Consider the following 17,877-nt stretch of genomic DNA (forward strand, 5'->3'; position numbering starts at 1 on the left):
TGAAGTGTTTGTGTGGTATCCCAGTGTCTTCTGGGGGACTTAATGAGAAAGGAGTAATGTCTATTTGCTTTGAATATTAATGTCATAGACTGGTCACCTCTACCTAGCAGCCCTATTCAGGCTTCTACTCAGAAGCCAGCCTGTCCAGCTTACCGAGTTTAGGGGACAGAATTCTAAGCCTCCTTAAGCCGCACGCTATCTCCATACTATTTTGAAAGTATTTTTAAGATTTTCTTTTCTTAAAAAAAAAAAAAAAAAAATATATATATATATATATTTTTTTTTTTTTCTTAGTGTGAATTTCTTGATAAAAGAATGTGAAAAATATCTGGTAAAGCAAATACTTTAAGCTGTGAATACAGTAAAGCTTTAATATACTTTATTTTAAAGGGAGTCCTCAAATTTGAGTGTATTCCAAAAATAGAAGGTGAAAGAGAGACCAGTGTTTGGCCTGTTACTAGCGAGTCATGTGGGACTCCTGGGCCTTGAGCTCCCCATTTGGAAAGTTAGATCACTTATCCTTATAGTCCTTTGAACCTCTAATTCCTGTCCTATCAGAAATTATTTAAAGTTGAAAAAAAGGGTAGAGAGTTAGTAGCTGAGGATTGCTTTTCTTCTATATCAAGGAACTACAAGCTGTGGCCTCACTTGGCAAGCACCTGATTTTATGTGGCTAGCAGGTACAAAATAATCTTTACATTTCTATTTGTAGAAAAAAATAGAGACCAAGACCAGATCATGCGACCAGTAAAACTTAAAATATTTACTATCTGGCCCTTTATTTAAAAAAAAATTTTTTTCCCATCTCTGTCCTATATTACAGTAAAATAGGGCCTCTGTATCGAGAACACAGAAAAGGGATTAGATGGCAGTGCCCTGGTGTTGACTGTTATAATGCATCAGCAGTTTGTCCTCATTTGGAGTTCTGGCACCTTCAGAAGTTTGTTTCTTTTAGTATTTGTATTTACCTCACTGAGACCTAGCTCCCCTGATGCTTTAAGACTCTCCTCTATGCAAGCCAGTCTTCAACTCCTCACATCAGCTTTTAGAACTCCATCTTTAGTGACACGCTTTGTCTGATTATTTGTAATCTCAAAGAATCATGGTTGGTATATATTTTGCAAATGGGAGAGGGATCAGCAGAAGCTTCAGGCTGAGAATTGGATATGTCCAAGATCACTGATTTATAGAAATGGAATTAGTTTCCTCGTTATCAGGTTAATTAAATTTCTCAACTATAGGTTTTAAATTCCTTATGTAAGTCCTATACTCTAAGGAACATTTATTTTCTAAAGCCTCAATAATGTTCTAGAAGAGTGATTGTTTACAGGTAACCCAACATACTAATATTCTGGTTTTTTTGTGAAGTGTCACGAGTTCGTTGTTCTTCATACAAAGCCTTTGTGTTTTGTTTGTGATTGATTTACTTTTAAAAAATAATTCAGGGATCCCTGGGTGGCGTGGTGGTTTGGCGCCTGCCTTTGGCCCAGGGCGCGATCCTGGAGACCTGGGATCAAATCCCACATCGGGCTCCCGGTGTATGGAGCCTGCTTCTCCCTCTGCCTGTGTCTCTGCCTCTCTCTGTGTGTGTGTGACTATCATAAATAAATAAAAGATTAAAAAAATAAATAAATAAAAATAAAAAATAATTCAGAGAAAATTTCAGGTTAGCATTCCATTGTTACAGATTCTTTAGCACTCTGCTAAGCATTCTTGCGTGATAGAACAAGGTGTGGAGTTGGGGCTGGTGTGCAAGTGTAATCTGCACCAGCATTATCTGCCATAACCCAGAGTGTGGAACTAATATTGGTCTGCCACTAATATTTGCATCCCAGTTCAGTTTCTGTAATATATTTTTTTGGTTTCCAGTTTTTGAAAAATGTGGCCAGAACATGAGTATATTCATTGGAATATGTCATGGATTTATCATGTCAGAGAAGAGGTTGAGAACTGATGCTCTAGAGTCTATGTAGAGGTACATGGTTTTTTTAGTACTGGATCTTACTTTGATATTTTACATTATTTTTACCTTAATAGCATTTAATATAATTCATATTTTTAATCCCTTTTTATTTTTTATAAACCAGTGAGTTAATTGAGCCACATCACAGTAAAAAATATCATTAAACACATACAATAAATGCTGGAATAAAAAATCTCATTCCAGAGGAATCAATTATCGCTGATCTTCATGATGCCATTTGAATTTAAGAGACTACTTCCTTTGTAACAATCAATTTTCCTTTTAGAACTAAACTCTTTTTATATACTCTCATACTTCAGTGGCATGTTTCCTAAGTAACGGTGTTGAATTTCCATAAATGTTTATACTGGGATTAAATTACCATTGTTGGTTGATCCTCACAGGGTAGAGTAAATCTCCAAAGATTTGGAAGATAAAGGAAGCACTAAATTACAGGTGACCAGTGTCACTCTTAGACAAGGAAGGGCTGTATTTAGCTCTTTATACCTAAAAGGTGATTGCTTATTTTTAGGATGCTAACAAATAGGACTTTGCAGAATTTATAATTTTGTATCCTGTTTTTGAGGAAAATTGTATCTTTGCTTTGAGGAAAGCTGACAGCCAAGTTTTTCTCCTAGAAATGGTTTGAAGGATGACACCTAATCCACTAGGTTATATATCTAGATATTGATGCAATATATCAATATGTCTGTATATTATTTGAAGCCAGTATCTTTTCAGTATGCTTAATTTCCTTCAGGTACACTAAGACCTGACTCATGAGGGGAAAAAGGCCAATGTGACTTCTTAGTGCAAAGTTAAAGATTACATGATTTTTTTTTTAAGATTGACTTCATTTCTGACCTAAACTAGAGGTATAGGTGGACCTGCTTGAGGTGTCTTTGTTTTTACAGAAAATGCTTTTATTACATGCTTTTTAAAATGATCTTTCATCGTTTATACCCTGAACTGAAAGTCTTTTCCTCAAATATCAACTTTTGGCTATCTTTGTTAAATTAATAGACTTTAAAAAGCACAAGTCAAATTGATGATTTAAATATAATTACAGACTGAAAATATTTTCTCTTTAGTGACTTAATTTTAAAAGCAGGCCTGACAAACAGAACCTGAATAAAACAATTATGTGGTACTATTAATTACTGGATTGCACTATGCCATATAATAAGATTGAGTATAGCTAATATTTAGCTTGCCCTTTTCACACTGCTTTTCATTTTTAAATACTATCCATATTTTATGAACTACTCAGGAAATGTCTCCTTTTAATTAGTGTAGCATTCAAAAGGGCTGATGCATTTAGGATAAACTAGAACATTTTCACATGTTTATGAATACTTGTATAAACTGACAGTGTGGGATCTCTGGGTGGCGCAGCGGTTTGGCGCCTGCCTTTGGCCCAGGGCGTGATCCTGGAGACCCGGGATCAAATCCCACATCAGGCTCCCAGTGCATGGAGCCTGCTTCTCCCTCTGCCTGTGTCTCTGCCTCTCTCTCTCTCTCTCTCTCTCTCTCTCTCTGTGACTATCATAAGTAAAAATTAAAAATAAATAAAAATAAATAAACTGACAGTGTTTTGATTTCCCACAGTCTTTCAAAAGCCTGTTTATTGATATGTTGGTATTTTAGCTGTTATAATTTCAGTACTTGGGTTCAATGAACTTTTGTTGAGGACTGCCTTCTTCTAAGCTCAGGGTGGTAAGAAGAGTAAGCTTATGCCTGAAAATGCTTGTGGTTGGTGGTGAGTTCTCATAAGATTTACTTCATCGGAACAACCCTAGTATTGAGGGAACATCTGAAAGCTGCTGTCTTGGAAATTTTTGAGGAAGTGTTTCTAAAATATTTTTAAATACCTGAGTCATGTCAGTTTGTTTGGATAGAATAAATTGATATTAAAAGTCTTTGTTAGGGCAGCCTGGGTGGCTCAGTGGTTTAGCGCTGCCTTCAGCCCAGAGCATGATCCTGGAGACCCAGGATCGGGACCCAGGATCGGGTCCCACGTCGGGCTCCCTGCGTGGAGCCTGCTTCTCCCTCTGCCTGTGTCTCTGCCTCTCCTCTCTGTATATTCTCATGAATAAATAAATGAAATCTTTAAAAAAAAAAAAAACAAACAAACAAAGGCTTTGTTAAAAGAGTGATTGTCGGGCATCCTGGGTGGCTTGGCAGTTTAGCGCCACCTTCGGCCCAGGGCCTGATCCTGGAGACCAGGGATCGAGTCCCACGTCGGGCTCCCTGCATAGAGCCTGCTTTTCCCTCTGCCTGTGTCTCTACCTCTCTTTCTCTCTCTCTCTCTCTCTCTGTCTCTCATGAATAAATAAATAAAATCTTTTAAAAAAAAGATTGTCTAATACTCTTTTTTAAAAAAATCATTCTGATAGTTGTGTTTTATACATTTCTTTCTTTTTATCTAAAGCGTCTTTTTAGTCTTCTGGGAAATGCCCTACATAGCATATAAACCTTCAAACTATCAAAAAACATTTTCATTTTAAAATAAGTCAGTTATTCTTGTGCTGACTGGCAACTCTTTATAATGCTATAAGGTATGATAAACTACTTCTTTATCTTTTTAACGTACTTCAGGCATTGAACCTCAGTTCAATGATAGAACTGAGGATGATGCATTTTGATATGTATGAAGTTAATATTTTCAAGTAAGCAATCTCTACCACCATCAGGTGATAGTAGTTTTTTGTAATGTTTTAATATGTATATATTAAAATGTATATGAGGGCAGCCCCGGGGGGCTCAGCAGTTTAGCGCCATCTTCAGCCCAGGGCGTGATCCTGGATACCTGGGATCCAGTCCCCACTTCAGGTTCCCTGCATGGAGCCTGCTTCTTCCTCTGCCTGTGTCTGTGCCTCTCTCTCTGTCTCTCTCTTTCTCTCTGTGTCTCTCATGAATAAATAAATAAAATCTTTAAAAAAAAATGTATATAAAAACCTGAAATGGTAATAAATGTTTAATAGTTGTCTTGGGGTTTTTTTCAATGTATACACAGAGCTAGAAAAATACATGAAGCTAAAGTACAGTTTCTCAAATATGTTGATATATTATTCTCTTATTAATTCATCAATTTTACAGATGATGGTGTGCTTTTAAACTATAAATGTCGGAGCACCTGGCAGACTCAGTCAGTAGAGCATGGGACTCAATCTTGGGGCTGTGAGTTCAAGCCCCATGTGTGGTGTGGAGTTTACCTAAAAAACTAAAGAAAAAAAAGTCATATTATTCACATAATGAAGGATTTTTTTAAGTTGTGTTGTTTAAAAATGAATGTTTTACTAGTCTCCAAAGCTGAAAAATGCCAATGTAATTTGTACATGGTAAGAGATACATAATTATAATATTGAATTTTCTATAAAAAGGATTTTCAACTTTAATACAGAATAATTCAATGTAATTACTAAAATGCAGTGGAACAGGTTTTTAGTTTCTTATCAATGACTGAAGAATAAGTGCCTCATACAAAAAAAAATTTACAAGTGTCTTCATCTGAGAAAAATTCAAACTGGCTTTCAAAATAAGAGTCCAATCCTTTTTTCTAGTGATGGAAATGTAAGACTAGCTTTTGTTAGTTCAGTGGATCAAAGTATCCAATTGCCTTAAAAAATAAACCTCAGAAATATAAAATAGAAATATAAGGCCCAGGTCTTAAATATACAAGAATCTTGTTTAGGTCAAAGCCTAAGTAGACCTTGCCCCAGGGAGTGAACAGTAACATTAGAATTTGAACATCTATCATTTGTGTAATGCAGTATTTTGTTGAGCTCTAGAGAATGGAAAGTGGTTCAGAAACTTCATGTTTTCCCATTTGAGCTTAATTTATTCGAGAAATAACAAACCTTCTAAATCCAAACATTGTTAACTGCCTGTAAATGGTACAGGTTCAGGATTAATGAAGACTTCATTGCGTGCCTTGTCATCTGACTTGACACATTTCTCACAGGAAGATCATGTGTTGTGGTAGGAGAATCATACGTCCCTAGTCACAAAAACCTATCTAGGTGGGTTGCGTGTTAAGAGAAGGTTCCATGTTAAAAAAATGTATATATACATATACGTATATGAAAAGCTTGTGATAGAAAATCCCAGGCAGAGAGATTGCAACCATGGTTCTCTTAGGTTTTTATCAGATTTTAGTCCGTGTTCTAGTCTCTGATGTTGCCATTACCCCTTTGTCATGAGTATACTATGAGGGCGCACACATGAATTGTGACTTTGCACAATGTCAGCTTTATATAATCATAAAGCAAAGTTAATCATAATTCTAAAGCAGATTCAGGACTCCAAACTCAATGACCTTTTACCATGTGATTAACTTGACTTCTTACATAGCACACAGTAGAATGTAAGAGAAGACACACAACAAACAAGATAACAGAAGGGGGTAGGAAACAAGCAAGCCAGTCTGTGGGTGCAGTTGAGGCTGAGAATAAGATCTCCCTCTGATCGGGGTCAGCTTGGCACATACTGCTTATTAAGCTCAAGCAGTAAAGTCTCTCAGTGCTGTTTAGAGATAAATCTGGCAGAGCCTTCAGTGGCAGCTGCCTTTTAGTAGACCTAGAAAGGTCATGTCTGAAGAGTGACAGTTTGTTGCAAAAATCCTCTCCTTTTCCAAAGAACTTTAATTGGTCTTGGGCCCCTACTTCTGTCCTGGGGTGTTAGCTGATGCTGGTCCTGGCTATATCCAGTGGCTCCAATACCCCCCGACCTTTTTTGTAGGCTCCACTCTCAGTTTGGAGCCCAACGTAGGGCTTGAACTCATGACCCCGAGATCAAGGCCTGAGCTAAGATCTAGAGCCGGAAACTTAATCCAACTGAGCCACCCAGGCACCCCACTATAGTACCCTTAACTGCTTGCATAATTGCTTAACACAGGCCCCTATTTGAAACAGGCTCCAGCTTGACCTGAGTGACTCCATCTTTCTCTCTACATATACCCTTTTACCCTCTGCCACTTACTAAGTTCTCCTGGCCTTAAAAAAGAAATGATTTCTTTTTTTTCCATTGATCCAGATTGGACAAAAATTTGGAGAATCAAAAGGAAAAATAAAAACTTAGAAATGAATTAATTCATAAAGCACAAATTTTTTATTCTGAGATGACAAGAACATAATTTCACTAACAAGACTTGTTTCCTGTGCTCAACTTGATTTGTCACAACTGTATTAATTATCTTTTAATATATAACCTGACCTATGCATTCCCACTGCCAGGGAAATCTACTTTCTGCATACTCAAAACCATCTCCTATGTGTTGAACCAGTTGCTGAAATTTTTGTTTTTTGTTTTTGTTTTTTGTATTTGTTTTGTTTCTTGTTTCATTTATTTTAATTTTAAGATTTTATTTATTTACTCATGACAGAGAGAGAGAGAGAGAGAGAGAGGCAGAGACACAGGAGAGGGAGAAGCAGGCTCCATGCAGGGAGCCCGACGTGGAACTCCATCCCAGATCTTCAGGATCAGGCCCTGGGCTGAAGGCAACACTATACCGCTGAGCCACCCCGGCTGCCCTGTTTCTTGTTTTAATAGTCTGAAGGATCCCTCTAGATTTGGGCTCATTTGCAGACAGCCATCACTGAGCTCAAGGTAGGCTCAGGAGGAAAAATTTTAATCTGATTCTGGTTGCTAATTCCTTTCCTGCCTCCTAATGAGCCAGTTTACACTCTTTCAGCTCTCAAGAGGTCTATACAAACCGACATGGAATTCTGATATGAGTGAGGAGGCACTTGAATTAGCTCTCCTGGGAATTTAGAATGGGATGGGGGTGTCACTTAGATGATGATAAGCCTAGAATTTTAAAGACATATCTGGAGCTGAATGTCATGTATTTGCAGAGGACAATCTTAATAGCCAGTACAACAGTCATCCAGAAAAATAAGAAAGGTACCATGCTGCTTAAAAAGAAAAGCTGTCTGAAATCTTTCCAGTGTTCATCAGGCCCCACTGTACTTCTATTTACTTTTATATGTGAGATTCCCCTGTATTCTTCTAAATCTTTCTTAAGCAAATATGAGTGGGTTGCTGTTCCATCTTCTCAAATACCACTAAGATATAGTTTAATCCCATTTGTGATTTCTACAGTTGAAGAAAGCTAGTAGCCTAGAATCACACTACTGTGACATAATAAGGAATATCAGTCTCAAATCAACATCTATTCCAACATTCATTGTTAACGTAAGGAGATAGAATAGAGCGTGACACGAATATATAACTAAGAGTATTCATCACAGTATTTCTTTTTCCCCAATTAAGGGGAAGATTGCCTTGTATATTTAAAATATAGGATGATTTTAATGGCTGCAGAATATAAGGAGTTCTTAGTAGGAAAATGGTCATGCTATGTTTTGGAAAAGAACCAAAATCAATTTGTATATAAAATATGATGGCAGCTATATAAAAACATACAGAAAAAAAGTAATACTAGTTGCCTCTGCTTAATAGGATTATGAGTTTTTTCTGTTTTTTATAACTTGATGAGGTTTACAAACTATCTCCCCGCCCACCCCCACCCAAGGAAATTTACCTCCCAAAAATGCACTTAGATCCCAGGTAACTGAGACTCCCTTAGAATTAAAAAAAATTTTTTTAAACTCAGTTGAACTTTGTGGTGGAGAAATGTTTTTTGAAGATTCCAGGACAAACTTTTTTTTTAAAGATTTTATTTACTTATTCATGAGAAACACACAGAGAGGCAGAGATGCCGGCAGAGGGAGGAGTAGGTTCCATGCAGGGAGCCCAAAGTGGGACTCAATCCTGGGACTCTGGGATCACACCCTGAGCCGAAGGCAGACGCTCAACCACTGAGCCACCCAGACATCCCCAGGAAAAACATTTCTTACTGTTTTGTAGAGGCATTTGTTTTTTGTTTTTTTTTTTTAAGCTGGATTTGGTGCTTGAGGGCTGTACACTTTTGAGGGGGTGGCAGTTACTTGACCAATGTGTTTGAGATCAACAAATCAGCTATAGCTCTTAACACAGTGCTTAGCACCTATAGTAAGCCCTCAATATTGAGTTGTTGAGTATATAAATGCAATTCTTTGATCAGTTCTTATAGAATGATACTCAAAGATGTGTGGTTATGTGAACCTAGTTCAGAGCTTTGCTAACTTGACTGTACATACAAATTGTGGAGGCTGCTTTTAGGCCATAGGCTTGAGTAATAGAATCCTGAACAAGACAAAAGAACCCACAGGTACCACCGAGCTGAATACAAGGAGGCTCTTGAAGTGATTCACCTCAAAATACCCATAGACCCTAACTGACCAATGGACTACATAGAACCAGAGAACCAGGTGCAGTTCCTAAAATTACCATATGTCCCCATACTCTCTTATCCTGCCTTATAACTGCGGTGCCTCACCACTGTCTTGTGACAGACAATCTCATTTACTCTCCTGCCAACTGCTGTCCTGCAGTGCAATCAATAAACTTCTCTTTTATTCTGCCTTGGGTGCATTCTTTCACTGCCTAGACTGCCTGGCACCCCCACATGATCACCTAAGAGATCTTGTTAAAATATGGTTCTAATTGAGAAGGTGGAAGGCAAGTACTGAGATTCTGCTTTCTTAGCACATTTTAGATAATGTCAACACTGCTCTGGGGATATCTGAGTTGCAAGAACATATTGTATTTTTATCCCAATTAAAAATAGTTACAGTGAATACCCCGATATGGAAATCCAACTTGAGGAATGCCATGATATTTAAACTGTGTGATGGAACAGTATTACAAAATGCGAAAGGAGTTGTAAAGCCGAACCTTAAATCTTTAGTTTTTAGGTAAATCCACCAGACATATTTGAGCACAATTATGCCATATTTCATAACTAAAGACAATTTTGCAAAGATTGTTAACTATTTGAAATGGCAAAGCCAGTAACTATGCAGCCAGGTTCATATTAAGTTGTAGTCATGGTATTTCGGGGGGAAGCCAGAACATTAAAATTGATTTTCATATAAGAATAGTTGTGTGCAGATGTATAACATGAGAAAATGTGCCACTTTTCGGAGAAGATTGACTTTCAGAGATCATTTTTTTGTTCTCTAATCGTGCTTGAACTATTTTTCTAAGCATATCATTAAACTGGCCATACTAACATTGATTGCTTTCTGAAAGAAGATCTAAAAGGAAGAAACTTACTGGAAAATTACAAGTGCAGTCCTATTAAAACGTGCCTGAATGCAATTTAAAACTTGGCCTTTGCACACAAGAAATCTTGCTATTGTGGCCAGTGAAATTTCCTAAAGCAACTTCCGTGTCTCTTCATTCAAATAATTCCATTGACCTCTCAGCCTACAAAAATTTCCATTTCCTTGGAATATATCATTTTGGGGGACAATGTTTTAGAATTTCATTCATCTAGATGTAATTAGATTAAAATTAAGATTATATTTAATATTTGGTGCCAGAACCTGTCTTCTTGCTCCAGTGGGTTTTCCCCAGTGTTAATACTACTCTTTGAAATGTCAATTACATTTTTAAGCCAGGGAAATGGTGAGGATTTGGGGAGTATTTACTTTTTGCATTTCTTTATACATCGTGTTTCCCTGTCTCCAGTTGTCAGAATAAATGAGACCTATAAAAAATTGAGCTTTTATATACTGGAGGATCAGATAGGTATAGGAGGGTTCAATCTACTCAATGCCAAAGTTACTATCAAATTTATCTGACAAATCAAACTGTCAAACCCTGTAGAAACCAAAAAGAGATTGAATTTTATCTTGCAGTCAGGGTTGTATTCAACTTTCATTTGGCCTGAAAATTGTTGGGTTTTTTGCCCCCTGCTAATCAGATATATTGTTTTCATCAAGAGTTCATTTTTTCTTTTCCTTCCCTGACTTCTTAGTCTGTCTCTTTGTATGAGTTCTTTAGTGAGTTATCACAAAACGAAAGGTTTCTGAGTTTGAAGCTTGGGAATCTTTAATACAAATACACTACGTGAAAGTGATGTGGAGGGACACCTGGGTGGCTCAGTGGTTGAGCCTCTGCCTTGCAGTCCTGGGATTGAGTCCCACTCTTGGGCTCCCGGCAGGGAGCCTGCTTCTCCCTCTGCCTATGTCTCTACCTCTCTCTCTGTGTCTCTCATGAATAAATAAAATCTTAAAAAAAAAAAAAAAAAAAAGGAAAAGTGATGTGGAGAACAAAGGCAAAAGAAATGTAGAAAAAAATTAAACTTCCTTACAACTTACAGCCCATTGACAAGTACTTGGGACAGGCAAGGTAGCCTTCTTCAAGGAGCTCAACTGCTTCAGTGTTAATACTCTGCTGGAAGCAAAAGGCAACTTTTGCTTGACATTAGCCAGACCTCTAGGATCCTGTAAATCTTCTTTGACATATGAAAAACGCTTTGGAAACTTCCTTTATCTGTACTTCCCCTCCCCCCCCACCCTGCCCCTAAAATATATGTTAGCAATCATCCTTGAAACAGATGGCCCACTGATGCACATCTGGAGGGTCTCATGACTAAGGCTTTACTAGACAGTAGTAAACAACCGAATCCTAACAGTTGGCCCTTCAAGGTCTTGGAAACCTTGCTTCCAAATTTTTTTTTTTTTTTTTTATTCATAGACACACACACACACACACAGAGAGAAGCAGGCACCATGCAGAGAGCCTGACGTGGGACTCCATCCAGGGTCTCCAGGATCACGCCCTGGGCTGCAGGCGGCGCTAAACCGCTGCGCCACCGGGGCTGCCCGCTTCCAAATTCTTTAGAGACACTATCTCTAACCCCTTCGCAATCCGAAAATAGATCATCAGTCACCTCTCACAACCCCACCACAGCTCTTTCTGGCCACAGGTCCTGTCCCCATGATTTAATAAAACTACCTTTTTTGCACTCTAAAAACAAAAATTAAAAAAAAAAAAAACTTTTTTTTTTTTTTTTTTTTTTTTGCACCGAAGACATCTCAAGAATTCTTTCTTGACCATTTGCCAGACCCAATGTGCTACATCAAAAGTACTTGTTTGTGGGGCACCTGGGTGGCTCAGTTGGTTAAGCATCCAACTTTGATTTCAGCTAAGGTCTTGATCTCAGGATTGAGTTCAAGCCCCATGGTGGGCTCCGCACCCAGTGGTACTTTTGAAAAAAATACTTGTTTATAACACTGGGTTTTACAAATGTGAGGTTTCACTGTTACTAACAAGCCATTATTTTATTCTAAAATCTAGCATCCTACTCTTCTCTATAAAATGTGAATTATGAAAAAAACTAATAAATATTGCTTAGGAATATATAACACAGAAAGAGAATATTGCCATTATGGAGAAGCTGGTCTAACCCCAGTTCCTTCCTGGTTAACACTCTGCACAGTTTTATGATGTCCACATTATAACATAAAAATGATAAGAAACTTTAAAATCCTGAACTACCAGAGAATAAATTATGTTTGATATAGTTCAAATCAACAGTATTTTGACTCTTTAAAAATTATTCGATATGGGCATATGATGATACCTGCCTCTTAACCAGGCAATATTGTTAACCAAATCTTCCTATTCTCTAGTCATGCCAGCAAAAGTTTATTAAGTACTATAGACACCCACATGCATGAAGAGGTTCTCTCCAAAATTATCCATCAAAAAAGGGAGTTGCTTTATATTTGGGTCTTTACAAAGTCGTATTAGAGTTCTGTCTCAAGCACAGCTTTGACAGCGAGGTACAGCCTTGAGAAAACATTAGCATGGAAATCACCTCCATCAATGCTAGTTTGAAATGCTTAAAGAGGTCACCTGAGAGAATTGCTTTAAGGTGGCAAAGAAATTGAACATGAATTTAATCACTTTTTCTTCCTAACTACCAGTGTGGCTATCAGTGTAAACTTTAAAAAGTAATACCGTATGTGATTACATTATAAAGATCAATAGCAAACATCTATAGGATGTACTATTATGCTAATGAATAATTCCCGTGGACATCTGTTCTGGACGGAATTGTGCCCCCTTCCTGCCCCCCAGTTTATATGTTGAAGTCTTAATTCCCATTGTGATTTATTTGGAGATAGAGCTTTTCAAGAGGTGATTGAGGTTAAATGAGATCATAAGGGTGGAGCTCTAATCCAATATGACTAGTGTCCTTATAGAAAAGGAAGAGACACCAGGGTTGTGTGGGTTCAGAGAAGAAGGTGGCGCTAGGAGACACAGCAAGAAGGTGGACTTCTGCAAACCAAGGAGGGAGACCTCAGGAGAAACCAAACTTGCCAACACCTTGATCTTGGCCTTCCAGCCTCCAGAACTAAAATAAGATAAATTTTTGTTGTTTAAGCCACCTACTGTGGCGGCCTGAGCAGACTAGACTAATACAGCATCCCATGTGAGTTTCCCAAACAAGGCAGTTGGAAATTCAGATGATGTGCCCTGGAAACCTTGCCAGGTGACTCTGAAGTGGCCCAAGTCATGAGGAAGAAATGAATGGCAAGGATATTGGCAAAGAGTTTGATTGAAATTCCTTCATAAAATAAGCATGAAAAAAGTAATGTTTTAAAAAAATTTTAATATTAAAAACTAATGTTTAACAATTTCTTCTATATCCCTCTAAGTATCTTCTTGAGTTTGCCAAAAAACTTTTTGTTTTCATGAGCCTTTATTGAGGGAAATGGGAGACTACCTTGTAATTAGGATTTGTGCAAATATGGTTTTATTTTCATATGAGAATGTAGTTCTCATATGAAGAAATATGATATTATTTAGTATGGGTGCTCAGTCCAATTAACTTTGGAAAGAAAATGACATCATTGTGTATAGAATTCACTTTATTAAAGTGAGTTTCAAACCAATGCTGTTTGGATGAGTTTGGTGGGGGTTGTTCCTGTAGATATATAGTATTAATAACTTCTCTATTTTTAAATAATACATCAAATTAGGACCCTCTCACTTCTCCGTTGTCCTGGCAGGAGGTGGCCATTGTTTTCTGGTTCACAGAAAATGCTGGCATTCACTAAGCGTAATTGGAGATCTTCAGTGATGTCTTCCCATTTCTTTTTCTTTCTGTTCTTTTTTTCTTCAGAAACCACGTGAGCATTTTCATCCCAGTGGGTTACAGTTTGCCCCCAATTATGAATTTTCTTAAAATGTTTATGCAGAAAACAGTCTATTCCCAAGTTCCTCAGTAAAAATATCACACTACTGAGAAAGGATTTCACTTTGAACTAGGACATGCTCCAAGGTGGAACTCCATGAAGCAGTGATTATGAAACAGGAAGCACTGAAACACAGGTTTTCTAGGCTAGTTATCTCTATGACAGAACTGACTGTGTGCATAGACCCTCTCAGTTTCCCTACCAGGGAAATTCCCCCCAAGTCAGAAGCCATTGCACCAATCTAAAGAGCTTTGCTTCTGAAAGAGGTGAAACCTTATGAGCCATAAGACGAATAAAAATAGGAGTATTATTATTGCCTTGTATTAAAATAAACATGAGGAGACACATTGAAAAATAGGGAATAGACTATGAAGTGAAGCATAAATTTTGGTCAAAGTGGGGATTTAGGTGCATGTATGTGCCATGCAAGTGAACTCTAGGTGCTTCCCAATTCCACCAAGTCCAGAGAATACAAGGACATAGGGGGTCATTCCTGTGAATAAGCACCTAGGCTCTAAAAGAGGTTGAACTACAATGTGTCCACAACACTGGCAGCGTGCTTTTCCAAGGCATCCTGGTTAACAACTATCACCAGTTGCTACGGATGTCCTATTCCTGCAGCACCGAGTAGAATGCTGTGGATATAAGAGGTGGTTAGTAAGTACAAATTAAACCACAAGTGTCTTGTCAATGTCTTGGAAAGACGGAGAAAGGTGGGTAGTGGGAACTTTAATTTCATCATTACCTTAAATTACTTTCATCATACAGGTACATCTGTGGTACAGACAGAAGAATGAGAAATGTATAGAGTTACAGGCATTTATGAGAAAATAGACCAGTATATCAAATTGAATAAAATATATGCTGCTGGAAAAATTATCCTGGAGTATTTATCAATAGCATGGGTGTCAATCCTCATGCTCACGTAGCTGCTCCTCTGACTTTTCCTCTGGGGAGAGCTCCTTTCCGAGGCCAAGGTCAGCTGTACCATCATCTTGTCCGGCTTCTCTCCATTCTCTGGGGTGTAGTTGCCCAGGTCATTTACCTCCCCATCGCTGTAGCTGCCATCCAACATGACCCCGCGTGGCTGGGGCATTCCACAGGTACATGGAAGCTGCAAACACAGCAAACACACACTGGGATGCGAGCTCAGCTTCATCTCTCAGAAGAAACTGCATGGTGGCCCAGGTTGCCTTTTCTAGTTTCTTTTAGTCCCAGTTAGGGACAGGGTATGGGAAAACAATGGTGTTGGCGCCATAGACGTTCTAAAAAAGCAGGTGCCCATTTTTGTTCCAAACCTCCAAAGCAACTTTTGTATCAGAGACTAACTTGAATGTTCATGATCAAAGAATTGTCTGTTCTCCATGAGATCATAAACTGATATGAGCCCTGATAAAAATGTTTTCAGATAATATTACGTGTGTGTGTGTGTGTGTGTGTGTATGTGTGCATCTGTGTGGTGTGATGGGGTGGGGTTTGAAAGGTGTAGCATTGTGGAGACAGCTTACTCCTATTTAGTATTAGTTTTCTGGAGTTTTCCTTTCACATATGAAAGGAGAATTCCTAGAATGAAAGATGGGCCACCCTGGAAGTTTTTGTCATTACACCTCTGTGTCCACAAATAGTTGTTCCAGCATGCTGAATTGTCATCTATTTTTAGCACTGAACAATCAACACCACCACAAATACAGAGACTCTGTTTTAGTTAACTTGGCTTAGCTGCCAGTATATGGTAGGTGCTACATAAATATTTGAATGAATGAGTGATATAGTCCAGTGTAAATTTCACACTGTTTTAACATACTATTTGGTTTGCTCTTCATACCAACTGGTGAAGGAGGTGGAGGAGAGGGTGTCACCAGCCCAACTTATAGAGTAGGTCTGACCTGCCCGTGGTCTAGAGCTGGACCAGGCTCTACCCCTGAGCAGACACTTTACTCATGGTAAGGTCACCTTGTCCCGCAGCTTCCGCTCCTTGCGCTCCTGCACAGTGGTCAGGTAGTTGACGGCCGCGTACTCCAGCACGGAGAGGAACACGAACACGAAGCTGACCCACAGGTAGATGTCCACCGCCTTGATGTAGGAGACGCGGGGCATGGAGGCGTTCACGCCTGTGATGATGGTGGACATGGTCAGCACCGTGGTGATACCTGCAAACAGAGTGAGAAATAAGCCCAAGTTTGTCTTTCACCAAACACCCTGGGTGGCTTTGTGTCTCTGTTCTTTGTCCCTTCTGGTCCTCTGGCCTAGAATATCTCCATCCCTGCCCCTCTGTCTAGCAAACACCTACTCATCTTTCAAGACCTTTTATTTATTTATTTTTTTAAGACCTAGCTTTTATGAACTTTCTCCTGTTCCTCCACCCCTCATGCTCACCCTTCCTCCTCCACATACTCGCATATTCATTAGGACACCTGTATCACTTTGTCCTTCTGTAGGGAGCCCACCCTAGACTGTTTGACAGCAAGACATTTATTTCTATTCAATTGGTTAAAACAGAGATTGTATAGGGGCTCCAGGCTGGCTCAGTCAATGGAACACGCACTCTTGATCTTGGGGTTGTGAGTTCTGGCCCCACATTGGATGTAGAGATTACTTAAAAAAATAAAATCTTGGACAGCCCGGGTGGCTCAGCGGTTTAGCGCCACCTTCAGCCCAGGGCGTGATCCTGGAGTCCCTGGATCAAGTCCCACAATAGGCTCCCTGCATGGAGCCTGCTTCTCCCTCTGCCTATGTCTCTGCCTCTCTCTCTCTCTCTGTCTCTCATGAATAAATAAATAAAATATTTTAAAAAATAAAAATAAAAATAAAATCTTAAAAAATAATAAGTAAATAATAAAACAGAGATGATATATACAAGGAGGTAGATAAGTGTATCTTGTAACTACTTCTCCAAAAAGGGGGAAAAGTGTGCAAGGTATATTCCAGTACTTGTGTCCTTGTTGCTGGTGTAGAACCTCACAGTCCTGGGCCTATACTATCAACTGTGCTGGACCTCGCTGCCCATTGCCCTCTCAACAACATTGACTTGAGGACTCAGAGATCAATTTTACAAAGAATGATGTTAACCTCATTTGGGGGGGGGTTAGATTTTTGAAACTGGAATATTTGTTTATTTAGCATAGTAACTGTTCAAGCTATAGAATAACTGTTAAAGGACAAGTCATTTGTTAGTGGTATTTGCCTGGGATTTCAAATTAAGCTCAGAATATTTCTTGGCAAACACTAAGTCACAGGGGACTGGAGTCACCTTAAGGGCCAGCTCGATTCAGTGTCACTAAAACCTGGGTGGAGGTCACCTGCTCCCTTGAAGCCTCTGAACCATCTGAACAATGGTGATGTGTGTGACTGGGTGGTGCGATATTTGAAGTGGGGGAGAGAGTTGATGGCAAATTTAGCTATCCATGGAGTTCTTACAGAGTAGGGATTTTTCAGACTTGAGTATGTATAAGAATTATCAGGAGACCTTATTCAAAATGTAGGTTCCAGCCCTTTCTCAGGGATTATGGTTCTATACATGTAGATGAATCACAGGATTCTTTTTGCTCCAGAGATTCCATTGCAAAGATCCCTTGGGCGATCTTTTGAGAAACCCTGCTAGAAAATGTAGTTTCCTTATGCAGGTGGCCAGAAAAAGCACCCACACACCTAGACTGTGGACCCCAGAACACGGTTCTAACAAGACTAAGGTGGGCACTTGTAGGGCCCTGGAAACAGTTTTGCCACATAGGTTCTTAATAATGGCATTTTACCTGTAAATCAATACCTGGTTTTTCCAAGTTATAATGCCAACAGGGGTTTAGAATCAAATTTGAA

The 17,877-nt window shown here is 38.8% G+C and overlaps 1 protein-coding gene across 1 annotated transcript in view; it reads right to left on the bottom strand.

The window, feature by feature from the left end:
- Positions 1-11,507: 11,507 nt before the first annotated feature.
- The window catches only part of GABRR1 (gamma-aminobutyric acid type A receptor subunit rho1), a 37,915-nt gene continuing 31,545 nt past the window's right edge, over positions 11,508-17,877 (bottom strand). The window contains exons 8-9 of the mRNA XM_025983845.2: positions 16,015-16,211; positions 11,508-15,175 (exon numbers count right to left, since the gene is read on the bottom strand). Of these exons, the coding sequence (XP_025839630.1) occupies positions 14,882-15,175; positions 16,015-16,211 (491 nt within the window). The 3' untranslated portion in view covers positions 11,508-14,881. The remainder of the gene's footprint in view (positions 15,176-16,014; positions 16,212-17,877) is intronic.

Source organism: Vulpes vulpes, chromosome 1 (genome assembly GCF_048418805.1).
Source record: "Vulpes vulpes isolate BD-2025 chromosome 1, VulVul3, whole genome shotgun sequence".
In the NCBI taxonomy this organism is placed as follows: Eukaryota; Metazoa; Chordata; class Mammalia; order Carnivora; family Canidae; genus Vulpes; species Vulpes vulpes.